This window comes from Podarcis tiliguerta (assembly GCF_965153285.1).
Source record: "Podarcis tiliguerta genome assembly, chromosome: 10".
In the NCBI taxonomy this organism is placed as follows: domain Eukaryota; kingdom Metazoa; phylum Chordata; class Lepidosauria; order Squamata; family Lacertidae; genus Podarcis; species Podarcis tiliguerta.
In genome coordinates this window covers 7,680,678-7,697,457 of record NC_139543.1, presented here as the reverse complement: position 1 = coordinate 7,697,457, position 16,780 = coordinate 7,680,678, and the positions used below count along the sequence as shown (strand labels likewise).

The 16,780-nt window shown below is 39.6% G+C and overlaps 1 protein-coding gene across 27 annotated transcripts in view; it reads right to left on the bottom strand.

Annotated features, from left to right (window-relative positions):
• KMT2E (lysine methyltransferase 2E (inactive)) overlaps positions 1–16,780 on the bottom strand; it is a 59,977-nt gene that overhangs the window by 17,815 nt on the left and 25,382 nt on the right. For 13 of the 27 annotated variants that reach the window (XM_083399268.1, XM_083399270.1, XM_083399247.1 and 10 more), the window contains 8 exons: positions 13,968–14,140; positions 13,196–13,234; positions 11,138–11,350; positions 7,778–7,908; positions 5,113–5,230; positions 4,222–4,331; positions 3,561–3,825; positions 1,077–1,175 (listed from right to left, as the gene is read on the bottom strand). In XM_083399268.1, the coding sequence (XP_083255394.1) occupies positions 1,077–1,175; positions 3,561–3,825; positions 4,222–4,331; positions 5,113–5,230; positions 7,778–7,908; positions 11,138–11,350; positions 13,196–13,234; positions 13,968–14,140 (1,148 nt within the window). Of the gene's footprint in view, positions 1–1,076; positions 1,176–3,560; positions 3,826–4,221; positions 4,332–5,112; positions 5,231–7,777; positions 7,909–8,451; positions 8,564–11,137; positions 11,351–13,195; positions 13,235–13,967; positions 14,141–16,780 lie in introns of all 27 variants that reach the window. The other 14 variants (XM_083399252.1, XM_083399255.1, XM_083399250.1 and 11 more) reach the window with 3 other exon arrangements.

Sequence of the window (16,780 nt, the reverse complement as noted above, 5' to 3'; positions counted from 1 at the left end):
ACATCAAAAATTAAAATTAAAGCTGATGCAGTTAATTATTTCCCTGAGCAGAAGCAAGATTACCAAAGGAAGATTTACCAAATGAAAATGTTTTATGGATGCTATCCCAGCAGCAGCAGCACAACTCGTGCTCCTCCCTGCATCGCTCTGAGGAAGGAAAGGGGAGGCGTTGTTCCTCAGAGCAAGGCATTCTGGGAGCAGTGGCCTGAGATAATGGGATGGCTAGACATGTAACCAATTACAGCATGTGATCATGTAGAAAACTGGCAGCATCTAGTCATTCTCTGAGGCCACCTTTCCTAGAGTGCCACCTGCCAAGGAGGAACACCTGACCTCAGAGTGGGGAACAGAGGAGAGAGAGAGGTGTGCTGTCTCCACATTAGTAGCAGCAAAACAATGAAATTAAGGGAAGGGGGGGGGGAATAAGAGGTGTATCAGCGGCTCGCTTTGTGCTAGTTCTGTGAACAGTTATGTCTTCCTCCAAACTTTCTCAACTGCTCAGTCAACCCTCACGTTTCATTACGTCAGGATTCTCCCAGTTTCCTGACCCCTTCTGATGTGCCTGTGCCCCGGCTTGAAGTTCCATATTTGAAAATTAAATAAGGCAACATTCATACAGCAATGTAAGTAGTTTGTGTCCTTTTTATTAAGGGCAAGGTATCTGACTTCTCTTTGTTAAATCTACACAGAGGAGGAACCCCTCCCCCCCGCCCCAATCTTCAGACATCTACTCAACTTGGCTGATCACTTATGGAAAATACTGGGATCAAGGTAGAGAAAGTTCATTCTTTGATCTGCAACAAGACTTCAGCAGCGCAAAATCAAGAATATGTAAACTCCCAAGAAAGCGCACGCGCACACAAACACACACAGCCCTTTTCCAGAAAGTAACACTCAAGCCAAAAATAGAAACACACAGACTCAAGTTTTAGATATTGTTAGCATGTATCAGGAGCAGATTTCAAATATTCTCAAACACTAAACACCTAAGAGAGGCAGCAACGATTAGCATGGGAAGAGCAGCTGTCACCAATCTGTAGTGACAGCTTTAAGCAGCTACTAGCTTCCCAACTTACCATCTTCCTTTTCCTTTCTGCAATCTGCTCCTCTGATTCCATTTCTACTTCATTGCTAATAGGAGTTTTTTCTTCTATATCATCAATAAAATCTGGCTCCTGAAAGATGGAAATGACTGCTTTACAGAAGCTCTACTACTACTGCTGCTATAACCGAGGGAACTCCAAATACTATATGATACTTATGCTGCAATTCTATACTCAACTTACCTGGGAAGAAGTCCTACTGAATTCAGTGGGGCTTACTTCTGAGTAGACATGTATATAGAATTGTACCATAAAAAGCCTCGCATCACCACTGCAAAAGCAGCCAACCAATTAGCCATAATAACATGCAAAAGCAACGATTCAAACTTTCATACATCTAGAAATAAATATCCAGTGACTAAAGCATCTTTTTTTGCCAACTAAAGAAATAACCAAATATGTTTTAGTACTAATTTGTATGAACACATGCAAGCTAGTACAGTCAGACAAGTGTCCTGAATCTGTCAGCTGCTTTAACAATAAAAAAGAAACTAGGATTTAATGTAGGCAGTTTAGCCTCCAAAATTGGCACGACAATCTTTGTTTGGGTTACTTCTAGAACATCACCTCAAAGTTAATAATATATATGCAACTTTGCTAATCCACTATTAATCTAGGTTTTTAAAAATATTTATTCCTTTACAGTACAATCCTATACATGTCTACTTAGAAGTAAAGTCCCACTGAAACCAGTAGGGCTTACTCCCAAGTGTGTCCAAGACTGCATGCCTAGTATGTGCATAAAATTGCCTACTGGAAAATTTCTATTTTATCACAGAGCAGTCAATAATACTAGCTGCTTAATCCTTTAAAAAAGTTTTTAAGTACTTGATGTGATGAATCCTACCCTCAAAAGCAGGTTTTCAGACACGTAAAGCCAATTTTCACAACTACTAGATGTTTTAAGGGTGCAGAAAATGGTTAGAAATACAAGATACTCCTGACGGGAATATTGCTTGGGGCACAGATGACCACTCTTCATTACAATTCTGCGATTGAGGTACCAGGCTTCCCAAAAGTTGAAAATATATGAGTGCAACTCCCCCCCCCCCCCCGGAAAAAAACAGGACAACTGCCAAAACACAATTTCATTTTGCTCTGTGTTCTGCTGTGGAATTCTGACCATTTCAGTAGCAGTGCACATTGTGGGTTGAAACACCTTCCTCTCTTACCTCCCAGTTTTAAACACTGTCCACAGCGTTTTAATCAGTAGCATTTAAAAGAAAGGCAAGAGGATTTCAGGTGTCTTGGGAGATTGTGCGCTGATCTGCATGGCTCCCAACAGCTCCCTTTATGTTCCCCTTTAGTCTATCTCAGATTGGGGGTGGAATGGAGGGAGAAAAAGTATGTTAAAACAGAAAATAAATCTCTCATGTCCCACTAGACATATGACTTAAAAAGAAAATTAACAGTGCTGCAGAGTCAGTGGATCTTACCCTAGAGGATTTCTAGAGGACTATGGCAGTGTTGTGCCAGACAGTAGGTTTTCCTGGCATGCACAGTCTCCCAAGGATTTTGTTGTTTTCAATGGAATATAAAAACCAATCTAAAATGTGGGACACTGAATACCTCCGACAGAATAGCTAGTATACCCCTGTGGCAAGAGAACGGCTCCTTTTCCATAGATATGTGCAGATATGCCCTAAGCAAAACAATGGTAACTTGACTCTGCAGATCAGTATCTGTAAGGAATCATTTGCTGTGCCTTGCGAGGAAAATGGAAAAGAAACAAGTACAACTAATGATCGCTTCAAATCCATCTAATCCTCAACCTCCTGTTCCATTCCTTAGGTGGAACTGAACTTTCAGCCATGTCCGAGGAAAGAAACATTACTGTGTAAACAACCCCTCCTGCATTTGCCAATCCAACAAATAAATGCTTTGTAAGGATTTATTTTTTTAAGTTAACATCCTATGACCTATGTGACACAAATAATGTTAGTTCTTTTCAACAGCTGATTGTATCATGAGTGGGGAACCTGTGGCCTTCTAGATGTTACTGCATTGTGATTCCCACCCTCCCTAACCATTGGCTGTGTAGGCTGGGGCTCATGGGAGTTGGAGTCCATCATTTGGAGGGCCCACAGTTCCCTACCCTTGTGTTATATCTCAACTATGAAATATAAATGCTACCAGCCTACCAACCCTGGTAAGATCCTGGATCCCAAGGCACAGCATGATGTTCTTACATTTGTGATCTGCAAAAGTATTCTGATGCTGTTCAACAAGTTAATTTTTAAAAATTCAAGATGAGGTACCTTCCACAAAGCCATCCAATTAATATAACCCCACCCCCATGCCCCAAGCCAACAGTTCCTTGAAGGTTTGGGAGTTTTGTATTTGCATACGGCGTCTTGGCCCACAAAATCTGTGCTCTTGGGAGTTGCCCCAACCACCACCCTGAAGGAAATGGGAAGCTTCAGAGTCCTGTTTTTAATTTTAAATATGCTGGAATACCTGATTATTTGAGATTGATAGCCTAAGGGGAGAAAGCTTTCTCTGTCTGTTGTCTGGAAACTTTGTTTTGGTGGCTGCTCCTTCACAATCCAAGGTGATGTTCTGGTTTTGAGTCTCCTTCTCTTTTGAAGCGTCTCTCTCTTTTCTGCCCTTTTTTCTTCTAGTATCGTATCCAGTATTTATGTTTTCTGTAGGTTCAGAGCCTCGCTTAAGTACTGGGCATTCAGGATTTTCTTTCAAACAAGCACAGTCCACTTTGTATTTGCTAAAAATAATAATAATAAAAAAATGAAATATGGAAAAACTTTGTAAAAAGCATTTGCACAGTACTGCTTTCTATGCAGCCCAATCCTCTGTAGGCTTACTCTGAATTAAACTCCGCAGTGTTCGGTGGAATGATAATCTTACCAGCAGCATTCATAACTAGTACATGTGCTAGTTACATGTACATGTCTGATCCTGCAATTCTAATGTGATATGAATCACAGCAACGTCAGATTCTCTGTTAAACTGTGGGGTTTAAGAACACTGCATTTTAATGGCATCCTATTATTGTAATCTTTAAAAAATGTAAATGAATGGAGACCACTTGATTAACAATAACAAACCAATTTCATATCTGACAACTCAGCCCTAATATTTGGTGCCCAAACTGACTTACCAATTCCCATAATCAAAATCGAACGCAATAGTTATTTCTGTTCCCTTTGGAATGTTTTGGATGGAGTAGATATACAGATGAATGGTTCCATCTTCAATGGCATGTCTAACCTAAACACAGAAAAATAACACATTTAAACAGTTTTTAATATATTTGGAAACAAAAATTGTAGACTTGTTCCACCGAAGTACTTTAATCAGTTACTGTTTCTTTGGTAAAGGCCTCTGTTCAGAAACACTCAACTGAAATAGTAAACATTACTATCAACTTATGTAAGTTATAAAGATATATATAGCCCATTCCACTGCTTACAGACAAAATTACAGTATTCCAATAAATTTCTTTAGACTTTGCAGATGAATATAGGAAAACAGTTTTCTGGATATAGTGGGATGTTGCAAAAATCATGCATCACTTTAAAGTGGTTGCCTTCTATATCCTAGTGCAGAGATCAAAATAGCATATTTTGTCCCACATATGCAAAATCTGTCCAGGTCAGGTCCTTTAAGTTAAAAAATTAAAAACAGACCTTCTGTTTCCACACCCTAATCAATACAATTAAGTGTAGGCATAATATATGTGGATTTCAACTAAGTAATATGTATTCCTCTTTTAGACTTAATTGGAGAATCCTGAAAATAGCACCTTTGGAAATATTTATAGCACTTTATGATTACAAAAGTGCTGTGAAATGACAGCAACTGTCCTTGCCTTAATTTTAAACTAGCAACACTGATGTTCTGGAACTTTATGTTGAATATATTCACTGATTTTTTTTAATTTACTGAGCCGCTATTTCATTACCAGAAAATATGTATACACAGTCAAATTGTATTCTGCCACCCTCAGCAAAAGATTTACTACGAAATATTTTAAAACTTGCAAGCTTACCTCAGCATTGGGCGTACAAGAACGTCTGATAAATCGAGCTTCATTCCCAAAGGTTCTTGCATCCACGCACATTTCTAGCCCGTGGAATTTAGAATAGAATAGAACAAACGGGTATGGCCTAAAGGAGTTAAGAAAACCAGCAAGACATATCACCACTGTTGCGTTAAACACATATAAAATTAGTTTTTCAAACATTTGGAAAATTCTGAAAAAATAGGGAAATACGTTTCTGTGAGCTGGATTGAGCTAACTGTCAACAATAGCAAATTCTCATAAAAGGAATTCTCCCACTCTTGCCACCCAGCTGCACCCCTAAAATTGTGCTGGGGTTTGTGGGAAGCCCCAGAACAGCGTATATGAGGAGGGAAAGAGAGACTTTTCCACTGGGAAAGCAGAAATGCTTCCGCTGATGGAATGTTTGCAACAGCACAATGTTGAATTTCTCCTGTGTTTCAAGATGTTAGCTGATCCTTTCTCCAACTGCAATCCTATGCAGATATGAAGTAAGTCCTACTGAACAAAGAAGGACTTCCTTCTGAGTAGACAAGCTTCATTTCCAGCTGGTAGAAACAAATATTATTGCATCAGGTACACAAATTGCTTTTTAGATTCACTATGCAACTACAAGGATTTCCCATAATTAAAATTGGCATGATGTTGCCTTGATCTTAAAGCTGGCTTGATCTTTTAATTAAATGTTCTTAAAATAGTGACCCTATTTAGCCATGCTGTACTGAGTGCAATAAGAATCCCAAACTTTCAGAAATTTCCTGGTCATCATCCAAGATATAATCAGACACCCAGAAGTAGAGAGAGGGTATTTGATGGGGACAATTCATTTCCTTGGCAAGGTCTATTAGAGAATATTAATGGCACAAGCTTGCTTTCACAATAACTCAAATTGCCATATTTAGGATTATTCTTTTTGCTCTTAGGTCAGACTGGCTGTTAACCCTTGGTGGGATCTTTCTTTTTCTTTTGAGATTTCCTGTGAATATTTGAATACCTCATCTGGAATTGTTTTTACTGAATGGTTTCATTTTCCTGCAGGTACTTATGATGCTAGGTAGCTTGCTGGCTTGTGCTCTTTATTTGTAAAAGGTAAAGGTAAGATAAAGGACCCCGGACGGTTAAGTCCAGTCAAAGTTGACTATGGGGTGCAGTGCTCATCTTGTTTTCAGGCCAAGAGAGCTGGTGTTTGTCCACAAACAGCTTTCCGGGTCATGTGGCCAGCAGGACTAAACTGCTTCTGGTGCATCAGAATGCAGTGATGGAAGCCAGAGCACACGGAAACGTTGTTTACTTTCCTGCCACAGCAGTACCTATTTATCTACTTGCACTGGCATGCTTTCAAACTGCTAGGTTGGCATGAGCTGGGACAGAGCAATGAGAGCTCACTCCATTGCAGGGATTCAAACCGCCAACCTTCTGACTGGCAAGACCGAGAGGCTCAGTGGTTTAGACCACAGCACCACCCACGTCCCGCATCTTTATTTGTAGCAGACTATCAACTTGATGAGGAAGGCCAATATGGTAAAGACAGAAACGCTTTAGAAGAAGAGCCAAAGTAGATAAGAGTCAGAGATTTTAAAGGAGGCAGTTTTGGAGCTCTGTTTAGCTTTTACGTCCCCACTTTTAGCCGTTAAGCTTTCAAACATTACATTTCCACTAGGACATTGTTTTATACAGACTGCTTCAACCCCAGGTAAATCTTAGGCAGGGGAAGAAAACCACTATTATAGAGCATCCTACATGTGTGTGGCATTGTAAAGGAGGAAGCATGAAGCCACGTCTCATTGGACAAGGGAAGAAAGCTTTGTGTATTCCTACGTGCTTGAATGCTAGATACAGGAAGATGTACCTGTTTAAATAGACAAAAAGCAATGTAACATGTCAAGACTGTAGGCGAATACAAAGACATATGTGCTTCCCCTTCAAGGGCTTTTCTAAGTGTATGAGACCCACAAGGGAACTGTGTTAATCCCTGTGAGGACCACTGCCAGCTCATGCAATATGGCACACTAGGGGGCAGTGAGGGTCCCTGATGCCAATTCTTCTTCTCTGAAGTAACCTTTCCTTCCTATCTTGTTCAGTGTTAAAGCGCAGCATTAACTAGGCAATTACTCCGTTTCTTCCGAACACTCATTATCATCTTGAAAGGGGAGAGATATGTGGCAAAAGACAAGGGGATTATATAAGGGTACCAGGCAAAAAGAAGAAGAATGAATGAAGTAAACTGAAAGAGGAGGGCTCCGAAGATGGCAGCCAGATGAAGTCTAATGACACAGAGCTGAAGTGAGAAACACGGAAAAGACTAGGTGAGGCAAAACTGTGCTGTGAAGAGCCTGTCACAACACTGGGGTAACACTGTCAAAGGGATGGACTAACTCTGCAATCCTATGTCAGCCAACTCAGAAGGAAGCCCCACTGAGTTCAATGGAGCCTACTGCCAAGGCAGTATGTACAGGATAGCAGCCCAAGTGAACAATCTTAGCTGCTGAATATTCAAAGGTAAGTGGATTGAGATGTGAAGTAATGAAAGACCGGAAGGTGCAGTTGCATTCTCAGGGCAATAAAAATGCAAGATTTGCCAGAAGCAGAGAGAAAAACAAAAGAATAACTGTAGGATCGTAGGTAATTAAAGCTAGATTTTAAAGAAAAGTACCTCTTAAAGAAATATCCATTAGCTTCAAATTGTTCTCTCAGCATGAACTTTCCTCGATATTCAATAATAAGTGCATCTGGAGGCAAGTCTTTGGCAGCTTTTAGGATTTTCTTATTTTTTTGAATATAGCTCTAGAAGAAGAAAAGAAAAATGTAAGAAATCTAATTAAGCTGATTGCATTAGTGCTATTAAGAAACCAGATTATAACATACAACTTTAAGGAGCAACTTGGTAATTTCAATAGTATTCTTTCTTTTTAAAAGCTAATTGACTTTATTCCTACCATAAAATTCAGTATTATATTTATGTAGACATTTTACATTTTGGGGAAAACAACGACACCACAGTATCTAAAAAATGAAAACCAATACAAGTCTTTCAAAGTATACTAGGGAACCCCTTCCTCAAAAGATGTTTCAAACCCTCTGGTTAAAAAGGCTAGAAACTGGTGTGCGGAAGTAATGACAACACACAAAATATGCAGTCTTTTCTCTAATCTGCTGGCAAGAGCAGAAGGACAGATGCCAAGTAAGAGGCATTTTGATGAAAATGTCAACATGCTGATTTCTAGGAAAAGGAAACTTCTGGTGCATTTCAATAGCCTCAGGTGGGAATACACCTTTCTAAGCAAAAATCTTACTGTACTCTTGACACAACAACTAAGGAACTCACACCTCTTGTAATTGTGTCACTTCTGAGCAAAAGAGAATTGGCCTATATCTAGGCGAAGGTCTCTGCAAGCAGGGACATTCCTCCAAGGAGTGCGTCACGTGCGCCATGCTGATGCTAGAGGGAAAGAAGCAAAGATGCTTCTTATTACAAGATCTGAGAATGTAACTTTTCCTTTATGCTTAGTCTCTCTCTAACAACATTAATTTATCAAACAGCTTGCAGATTCCTTCCAAAGACTGCATGACAGGCGGCTGATGGTGCCATTTTGTAGTCTACTCTCTTTTGCAACTTATTGACAAATTATTTGCTCAGGGTTTGGGGGAAATACCACATGACATTTTCAAGGTGAATTAACCTAATATCTAGGTGGTACAAAAGGCAACAGCCTCTGCTAGGGACAGGAACTTTCCGGTCAGTTCTTAAGTGGCTGCCATTGGTAAACCACAAGCACACAATGAATGGAACTACTATACATTATTAGGTGATGTGACTATCTCCATGTTTGCCATTGATCAAACAATGTACTTTTTAAGCGTACTGGTATAGCATACAGAGTACAAAGTATACAAAGTGCCTCCTTATTTGCCAGTATTTGTAAAGAATGGGGTGCTGGAAAAATGGAAATGTTGGGATATTTACAGTACCTAACAGATTGCAGTAGTTTACATTTTACTTTTTGTTTATACTGGAAATAATTGTCCTTGTTAATATTGTAGTTAAATTAGATGATGCACTTTTCTTTATAAGGATTTAATGGCCAGATGTGTACTGATAATCAGAACAACAGAGGATTTAGAAATTGCTTCCCTGGGCTAAAAGTTCAGTAAAGGCAGTAAAGCGCCAATTTGTATCATTTTAAAGTATTAATATTCCCTCTGAATGGAAGTTGTAATGATATATCAAAGGGGTATTTTACTTTAAGAAATTAGTATTTGTAGTTGAACATTTTTCTATAATACCTAGATGTTTAAAAGACAGAGACTGTGTTCCCTTTTGTTTTTAAAAGATGTGTACAAAAAATTAAGAATAGGGTAAACAGTTTCTACATTTTATTTTTACTAAGAGCCAAACTGGATCTTCCAAGACCACACAAGATGATTTGGCTAATTGCGTTACCAAGAGTAAACATTGTATCAAAGAGGAAATGGAAGCTGTTCAAATTGAGTCAGATCTATGGACACTGTTTTGTTATTTTCCTGTACACACCATTAAACCCGTTTTTCTGAATAAAGAAGTGGACTGCCCAGGACTTAGGCACTTAACCCTACTTATTAGTTGGCATATTTGACTAAATAACCTTAACTACCTTTCCATAACAGTAACAGGATTTTTTCATCAAAAGTTAACTTGTGGCAGTTTTTCTCTTTTCATAAACATAATTTGTTCCATTCTGTAACTGGCAAATTGGATACATAAAAACACATTTTGGAAGAAATATGCTTTTGCCTTCATTACTTACTTAAAATTTTGGTTGAAGTGACAGTAACTGTACTGCATCAGAATACAGGTGTAAAGTTCCACTGGAGTTAACAGTGGAGGAGAGGAGAGTAAAAAATTGAAGTTGAGGCAACTGCAATCATTAAACTGCTTCCTAAGACATAAAAATACAAAAATGCATAGCAAAGCTACCCACTAGGTAAAAAGGTAAAGGGACCCCTGACCATTAGGTCCAGTCGTGGCCGACTCTGGGGTTGCGGCGCTCATCTCGCTTTACTGACCGAGGGAGCCAGCATACAGCTTCCAGGTCATGACTAAGCCGCTTCTGGCGAACCAGAACAGCGCACGGAAACGCTGTTTACCTTACCGCCAGAGCAGTACCTATTTATCTACTTGCACTTTGACGTGCTGTCGAACTGCTAGGTTGGCAGGAGATGGGATCGAGCAACGAGAGCTCACCCCATCGCGGGGATTCGAACTGCCAACCTTCTGATCAGCAAGTCCTAGGCTCTGTGGTTTAACCCACAGCGCCACCCGCGTCCCTGTACCCACTAGGTAACAGCAACCAAAAGAGTCTATTTTCTCCCATTTACATTTAAATTGTTAATAATGTTAAGGGAAGCCATGTCCATGTATCTAACAGCAGCCCTAAAAGCTGGCACTGAATCAAATACTGTCTGTACTTCCTCCCGGCACAAAGAAGCTCATTCCAGAACCATTTTAGTATTGTATAGCTACATATTGAACGTTATCCTGAACTGTAAATGTGTATCTTAGTGATTTTGGGGGATCCCCCTTTCTACTATCCACAGTCCAGCCTATTCAGCAAGGTCCCCTTACCCCCTGGAGAAGCTTTTGTGGGGAAGCTGGCAAAGGAAGGGATGGGTTTTAGCTGGCATTGCACCTGTTCTGCGGGTAGACTTGATTAATTTAGATTATGACAAATTGCTAACATTGTTTAAAAAATAAGTTTTAACAGGAAAGCTGAAAAAATATATATCTGCAGTAGTGATCTGACAATTAAATTCCAAATGTTGAAAACTGATGGTCATAACTGGTAACCTGGTCCTCATTAACTGTTGAGTACTTCAGAATGTAAAATCAATAAACAAGGAGGTTTTCCTGTACTAAAAATACAGGAGATGTGGTATCAACATATTGAACTATGTTTCTACTTAGAGAAATGCAACATCTGAGTGCTATGTTGTTATTATAAAAGACTGGTGTTGCGTTGAATGTATTTTCACTTACCTCTACTGGAGGTTTGAAGACTGAGTTGCTGGTGATCACTTCTTTTTTGTCATCTCCGTTTCCTAATCTCAAAGCTATTCTTTGTGCCTCTCTTTGAACCCCTTCGCTGTACTGGTTGTTGTTTGCTTCTTCGTAACGATCCATCCATGCCTTGATTTTAGTTTCCCATCCAAAGTTGGAACTCTCAGAAGGATCAATCTCTGGAGCTGAGCCCTAAACCGCAGTTAAGATATATAAAATTAGACAAGATGTCTGGTATGAAACTAAAACTCTGCAGCCAAATAATTAGCTAATCAATTTGTAAATTGATCAAATGTGTAAAAAAATCATAGGAACAGTCCCCCACCAACAGCTTTAACAGGCCGTTGTTTGTTTAATTGCTAAAGGCGTGGATGAAGAGGATTGTTTTTGTCTGGCACTTAAAGACATGTAATGATGGCAGCAAGTAAGCCTCTCTGGGGAGAGCATTCCACAGTTGGAGAGCCACCACAGAAAAGGCCCTTTCTCTTGCTGCCACCGTCCGAACCTCTTGGGGAGTTGGGCCTTGGATGAGAAGTGTAGGGTACAATTAAGATGGATAGAACAGACACATAACTCCTGAATGTTGAGTTCAGTATGCATTTGTATGAAGAAATTAGCTATTTAAATCCCCATGCTACTCAGTTAAGGAACAGCAAATCAGCTTATAATGCTTAGTGGCTAATTTGACACTAGAAACCCATTGCTAAACTGAAAACAAAGCTGACTGCCTTGGTTTCACTTGCCACCTGCACCATGGTGAGCATTCTGTTGCCTTCTGGATGTACTGGCCAGCATGGGATTGTGTTGAACTATTTTATGGTGGGTACCAGGGGATAGATTCCTGTTGGATTCCTTGGATACTGACTTCTCTCGGTGTTCTATTGTCACTCAAGGCAGTTTAACATCAACAGAAAACTGCTGGGAGAGGTTGTTAGGATAAGAGTGCAATGCCATTAGTATTTGGCTAGCGCTTAACTTTAATTCTCCTTTTCACCTAGTCCTAGGCTGTGGACATGAATTGCAATCAAAGTCAGTAAAGGACTGGAAGATGGCAAACAGACTGACATTTAATCCAGGCAAGACAGAGGTGCTCCAGATCAGTTAAGAATGTCAATCTAGGAATAGGAGTTTAATGCTTACTGCATGGGGGATCACTCCTCGAAAAGTCAAATTCACAGTCTGGGAGTGCTCCTGGGTCCCACTTTGAGCATGGACATCCAAGTGACAGTGGCAACCAGGAATGCTTCTGCTCAATTTATGCTGGTGCATCAGCAGTGTCCATTCTAGAAAACCAAGTATGGCCATGGTGAAACATGCCTTCCTTGCATCACATTTGCTCTGCTGTAATAATGATGCCCAAGAGCGTCCAGAAACTGCAGCTGATCTAGAATGTTGTGGCCAAATTGTTGACTGGTGCTAGGTATCAGAGGCATGAAACTACTTTGTTAATAGCCTCAAATTTGTTTCTGGGCCCAAATGAATGTGTGGGAATAACCTTTAAAGTCCTTTACTGTTTAGTATGAGGATACTGTCATGCCTAGACAAGACATGGAGTCTTCTGGAGGACAAACCAGGTATCCCACAGGTCAACGACCCCAAGAATCAGACAGGGCCCCCTTTTGAGCACTTCAGTACTCAAATTTCATTCTTTGGAAGGCCCACTTTCTACTGGGCTTTGCTGCAAGATGAAAACCTTCCTTTTTAAAGAAAGCATTTTGTCTATACTGTACAAAGCTGCCTGAAGCTCATTAGTGTGCTTTTTAGCTATCTTCTGGATAGTCTGCTGCTGTAACTGTGTTGTAGATCTTTGGGATATTTGTTGTTATTTTATTTGCCGCTTGCTTTTATACAGTTTTTATTATGGTTTTAGTGCTTTCATGAATCACCACTTTGAGCATTACTTTCTGAAAGGCAGGAATTGTGAACCAGCCTCCTGACTCTTCTGAATCCCCTATAATAATGGACAAAATGGATGACAAATTTATGGTTCATTGTTCGAAACCAAACAGCAGCAAGAATTTAGCACAAAAGTTTTACCTTTACTCTTGAAGACTTCCTAGAACCTTCACGAAAAGCCTGTAATATAATTTAAAATGTCAGTTTGTATGAGTATATATATTCCTCTGGAGAAGGAGAGATTCATTTCACAAAAATATTTTATCTTGCAGAATAGAAAATGTTGTTTGTGAAAACAAATCCAGAAGTTTTCCTTCACCTATGTGCTTTTTAACCAGTAGCACAAAACTTTAATGCTGTGTTCTATATTGCTACTTTATCTTTATTATAGACTGGGGGGAGGGAAGGAGATGCCCACCAAATTATGAAAATGGGTGTGGTGTAATTTAGGAGCCAGCCCCAGTTTCTCCTCCATCTTTCTTTCCTGGGTCTTGAATACCACCTTCTTTTTGCTGTTCGTTTTGCCATGGGTGTTGCCTCTCTATACTTTCTCATCTCAATAGTCTTCTGTCGCTGCTTCCTTTTGAAGGAAGCCCTGTTTGGGGAAGTTTTTAATGTTTGATGTTTTATTGTATTTTTAATATTTTGTTGGAAGCTGCCCAGAGTGGCTGGGGAAACCCAGCCAGATGGGCGGGGTATAAATAATGAATTTATCATCATCATCCTTCAGTCCTACTCTGCAATAGCCCATTCTCAGTTACTGAGATGCCTCTGAATTCTCCAAACCCCACTGGAGAATGATCGTGCTCCTTCAAGAGCAGTGATCCAGATTTATTTCAAATAGAAAGAAAAGTTTTCAAACACAATGAACCTCCCAAAACATAAAGAGAAATTGAAAATTGAATTAACTTACCTTTTTACATTTTGCAATGTTTTGTTCTTTCTCCCCACTTTTTTTCCGTTTCTTATCTGTGACCTTGGTAACTCGTGTAGCAGTCAGAGTAATTGTAGTTGGTGTATGTTGAAAAGCAGTATATAGTTCTACAGGAACTTCATCGCCACTTTCTGTTGCGCTGGTATCCCCATCTTTAAAAAGAAAAAGGAAGCCAGGAAATATATCTTATAAACTGTTTCCAATAATGAATGCATGTCCCTGAATTGCCAAAAGTATTTACATACAATTACCAATTTATGGAAATAATATTATGGAAATGGTAATAAAACTGGTAACTAAATGACAGTAAAATTTATATTTACATGTTCAGGTTTTGGGGGATGGGAACACCACACCAGTTTTGCATTAGATTACTCAAGTAATCTAATTAACTTAGGGGAGCTTATGTTTTTTCAAAAGTATTACAAGATTTCCAAAGGCATGAAATCAAATCAAAGCTTGGATAAGAAATTCATTTATTTATATTTGCTTAATCCACAATGTACAACATAATAAAATACATATTAGGTTGCAAGAAGGGTTTTATACTCAGTGTGCATCAATTTGTCAGTATAAATTTATGTAAGAAAAAAACTGAATACAAAAATGATGATACAAATTGACCTTGAGAAGCATTTCAGTAATAATAAATAAGGATTAATAAGACTAAAACCATTCCTGGAAATATGCTAATATTATGTGAAAACTGTTAAGTTAGCTAATAAGCCTTTTCTGAAGTGGGTGGTATTTTTCTGGCCTGGTAACCACCTGAAGCACTGTTTTATTCACAGTCCAAAAGAGCCATCTAGAATAGGTAATGAAATGACATCCACAGCTGCAGCGTTTGGTGCTAAAGCCTTTGCAACCAAGCAAGTCACTAACCTCTTCTAAACACTGGTTGTTTCACAGACTGTGGGAATGGTGGCAGTAAAAGCCAAACAGAAAGGCATGCAAGCACTGTCCCCTTTCATGTGCGTAAATGGCTGCTTGCATCTCAAACATAAATATAGGTTTTATTTGTTCTCAGATTTCAGGCTAGATCACCTAACATGTGGCTTATCTCACCAAGTGAGCTCTCAAAAATCTAACACTCCACCATCCAAACAACTGTAACCATGTGGTCTCAACTTCTTTATGTCCACTTTGAACCCCTGGGAATCAAAGTAATCAAAATATGGTTAATAGTCTGTGGAAGCGCATAACTATGAGCCCAGATTTTATCAACAATTAATAGAAAAAAATCAGGACACAGGGTGGCAAAAATTCAAGAATACAAAAGATAAAAACCATAGACACCCAAAAGGTTTTGGCTCACTTTTTTGGTAAGATATCAGTTTTTTTGTTAACTGCAAAATAGAGAGCAATTTGTCTCATAATCAGATCAACTATACCCTTTCCTTCATTCTTTTATAGAAATAGGGATTAGAGGTATAGATAAATCTTTATTTTAGAATATTTTAAAAAAAACATGTCTTCCTTGTTGTGACATATGAACCTAAGCTCACAGTTTCTCTCCAAACAAACGATGAGTAGGGGCCAATTTCTGTTCTAGGCTTACCATTTGTGGCCTCCTTAGAGAGAAACAAATAATAAGCTCAGGTTCACATGTCATTACGAACCAGACTCTGGCTTGTTTTCACCCTGGTGTGGCAGCAGCTTGAGTAGAGGAGGCACTTAGCATTGGGGCATGTTAAACCATAAAAAATGTGTGCAAACTGGAACCCTGAAAAAACATGAGCTTTTGTTGCAGGAGAAAAAACATTTTTGAAGTGTAGCAATAACACTAATGTTAGTCTGGCTAATTCCAAAAATTTGCATATGCATTTTTTAGTTAAAGGATTCTTAATGTCAAGAGAAACTAATTTTGCCTGGCATGGCATGTGCACCCATTATCCTTTCTGATTATTTATTGATATTTCCTCCATTGAGCTCAAGGTGACACACTTGGTTCTCCTCCTCCTCATTTAATCCCCACAACAACCTTATATCTGCTCCAAGATATAAATCCTGATATAACATATTCAATTGCCAGATACTGTGCTGCTATGATTGACATACGTCAGAGGATGGTATGTGTCACATAGCAGGTCTAAAACGGAAGGTCTAGTTTACATGTTTTTAACTTATGCGGGTCTAATAGTGATCCATGCGACGGTCATCTCCAGGCTTGACTACTGTAATTCGCTCTACGCAGGGCTGCCCTTGAAGCTGTCCCAGAAACTCCAGCGGGTACAGAATGCTGCAGCGAGGCTCCTCACGGGGTCTCTGCCATGGGAGCATATTCACCCAGTGCTTTTCAAGCTGCACTGGCTCCCGGTGGAGTACAGGGTCAGATTTAAGGTGCTGCTTTTGACCTTTAAAGCCCTTCGCGGCCTAGGACCCTCGTACCTACGGGACCGCCTCTCCTGGTATGTCCCACGGAGAGCCTCAAGGTCCATAAATAACAACACCCTAGTGGTCCCAGGCCCTAAGGAAGTTAGATTGGCTTCAACCAGAGCCAGGGCCTTTTCAACTCTGGCTCCGGCCTTGTGGAACGCTCTGTCTCATGAGACCAGGGCTCTGCAGGATCTGATTTCTTTCCGCAGGGCCTGTAAGACAGAGTTGTTCCGCCTGGCCTTTGGCTTGGAGCCAATTTGATTCCCTCCCTCTCTTTCTTTTTTCTTTTCCTTCTCCTCCTGCGATGAGGCTACATTTTAATATTTTAATGTTCCATTATTTTAATGTTGTACTTTACTTTTGTTTTTAAGTTGTAATCATTCATCTTGTTTTTATTATTGCTTGTAAGCCGCTCT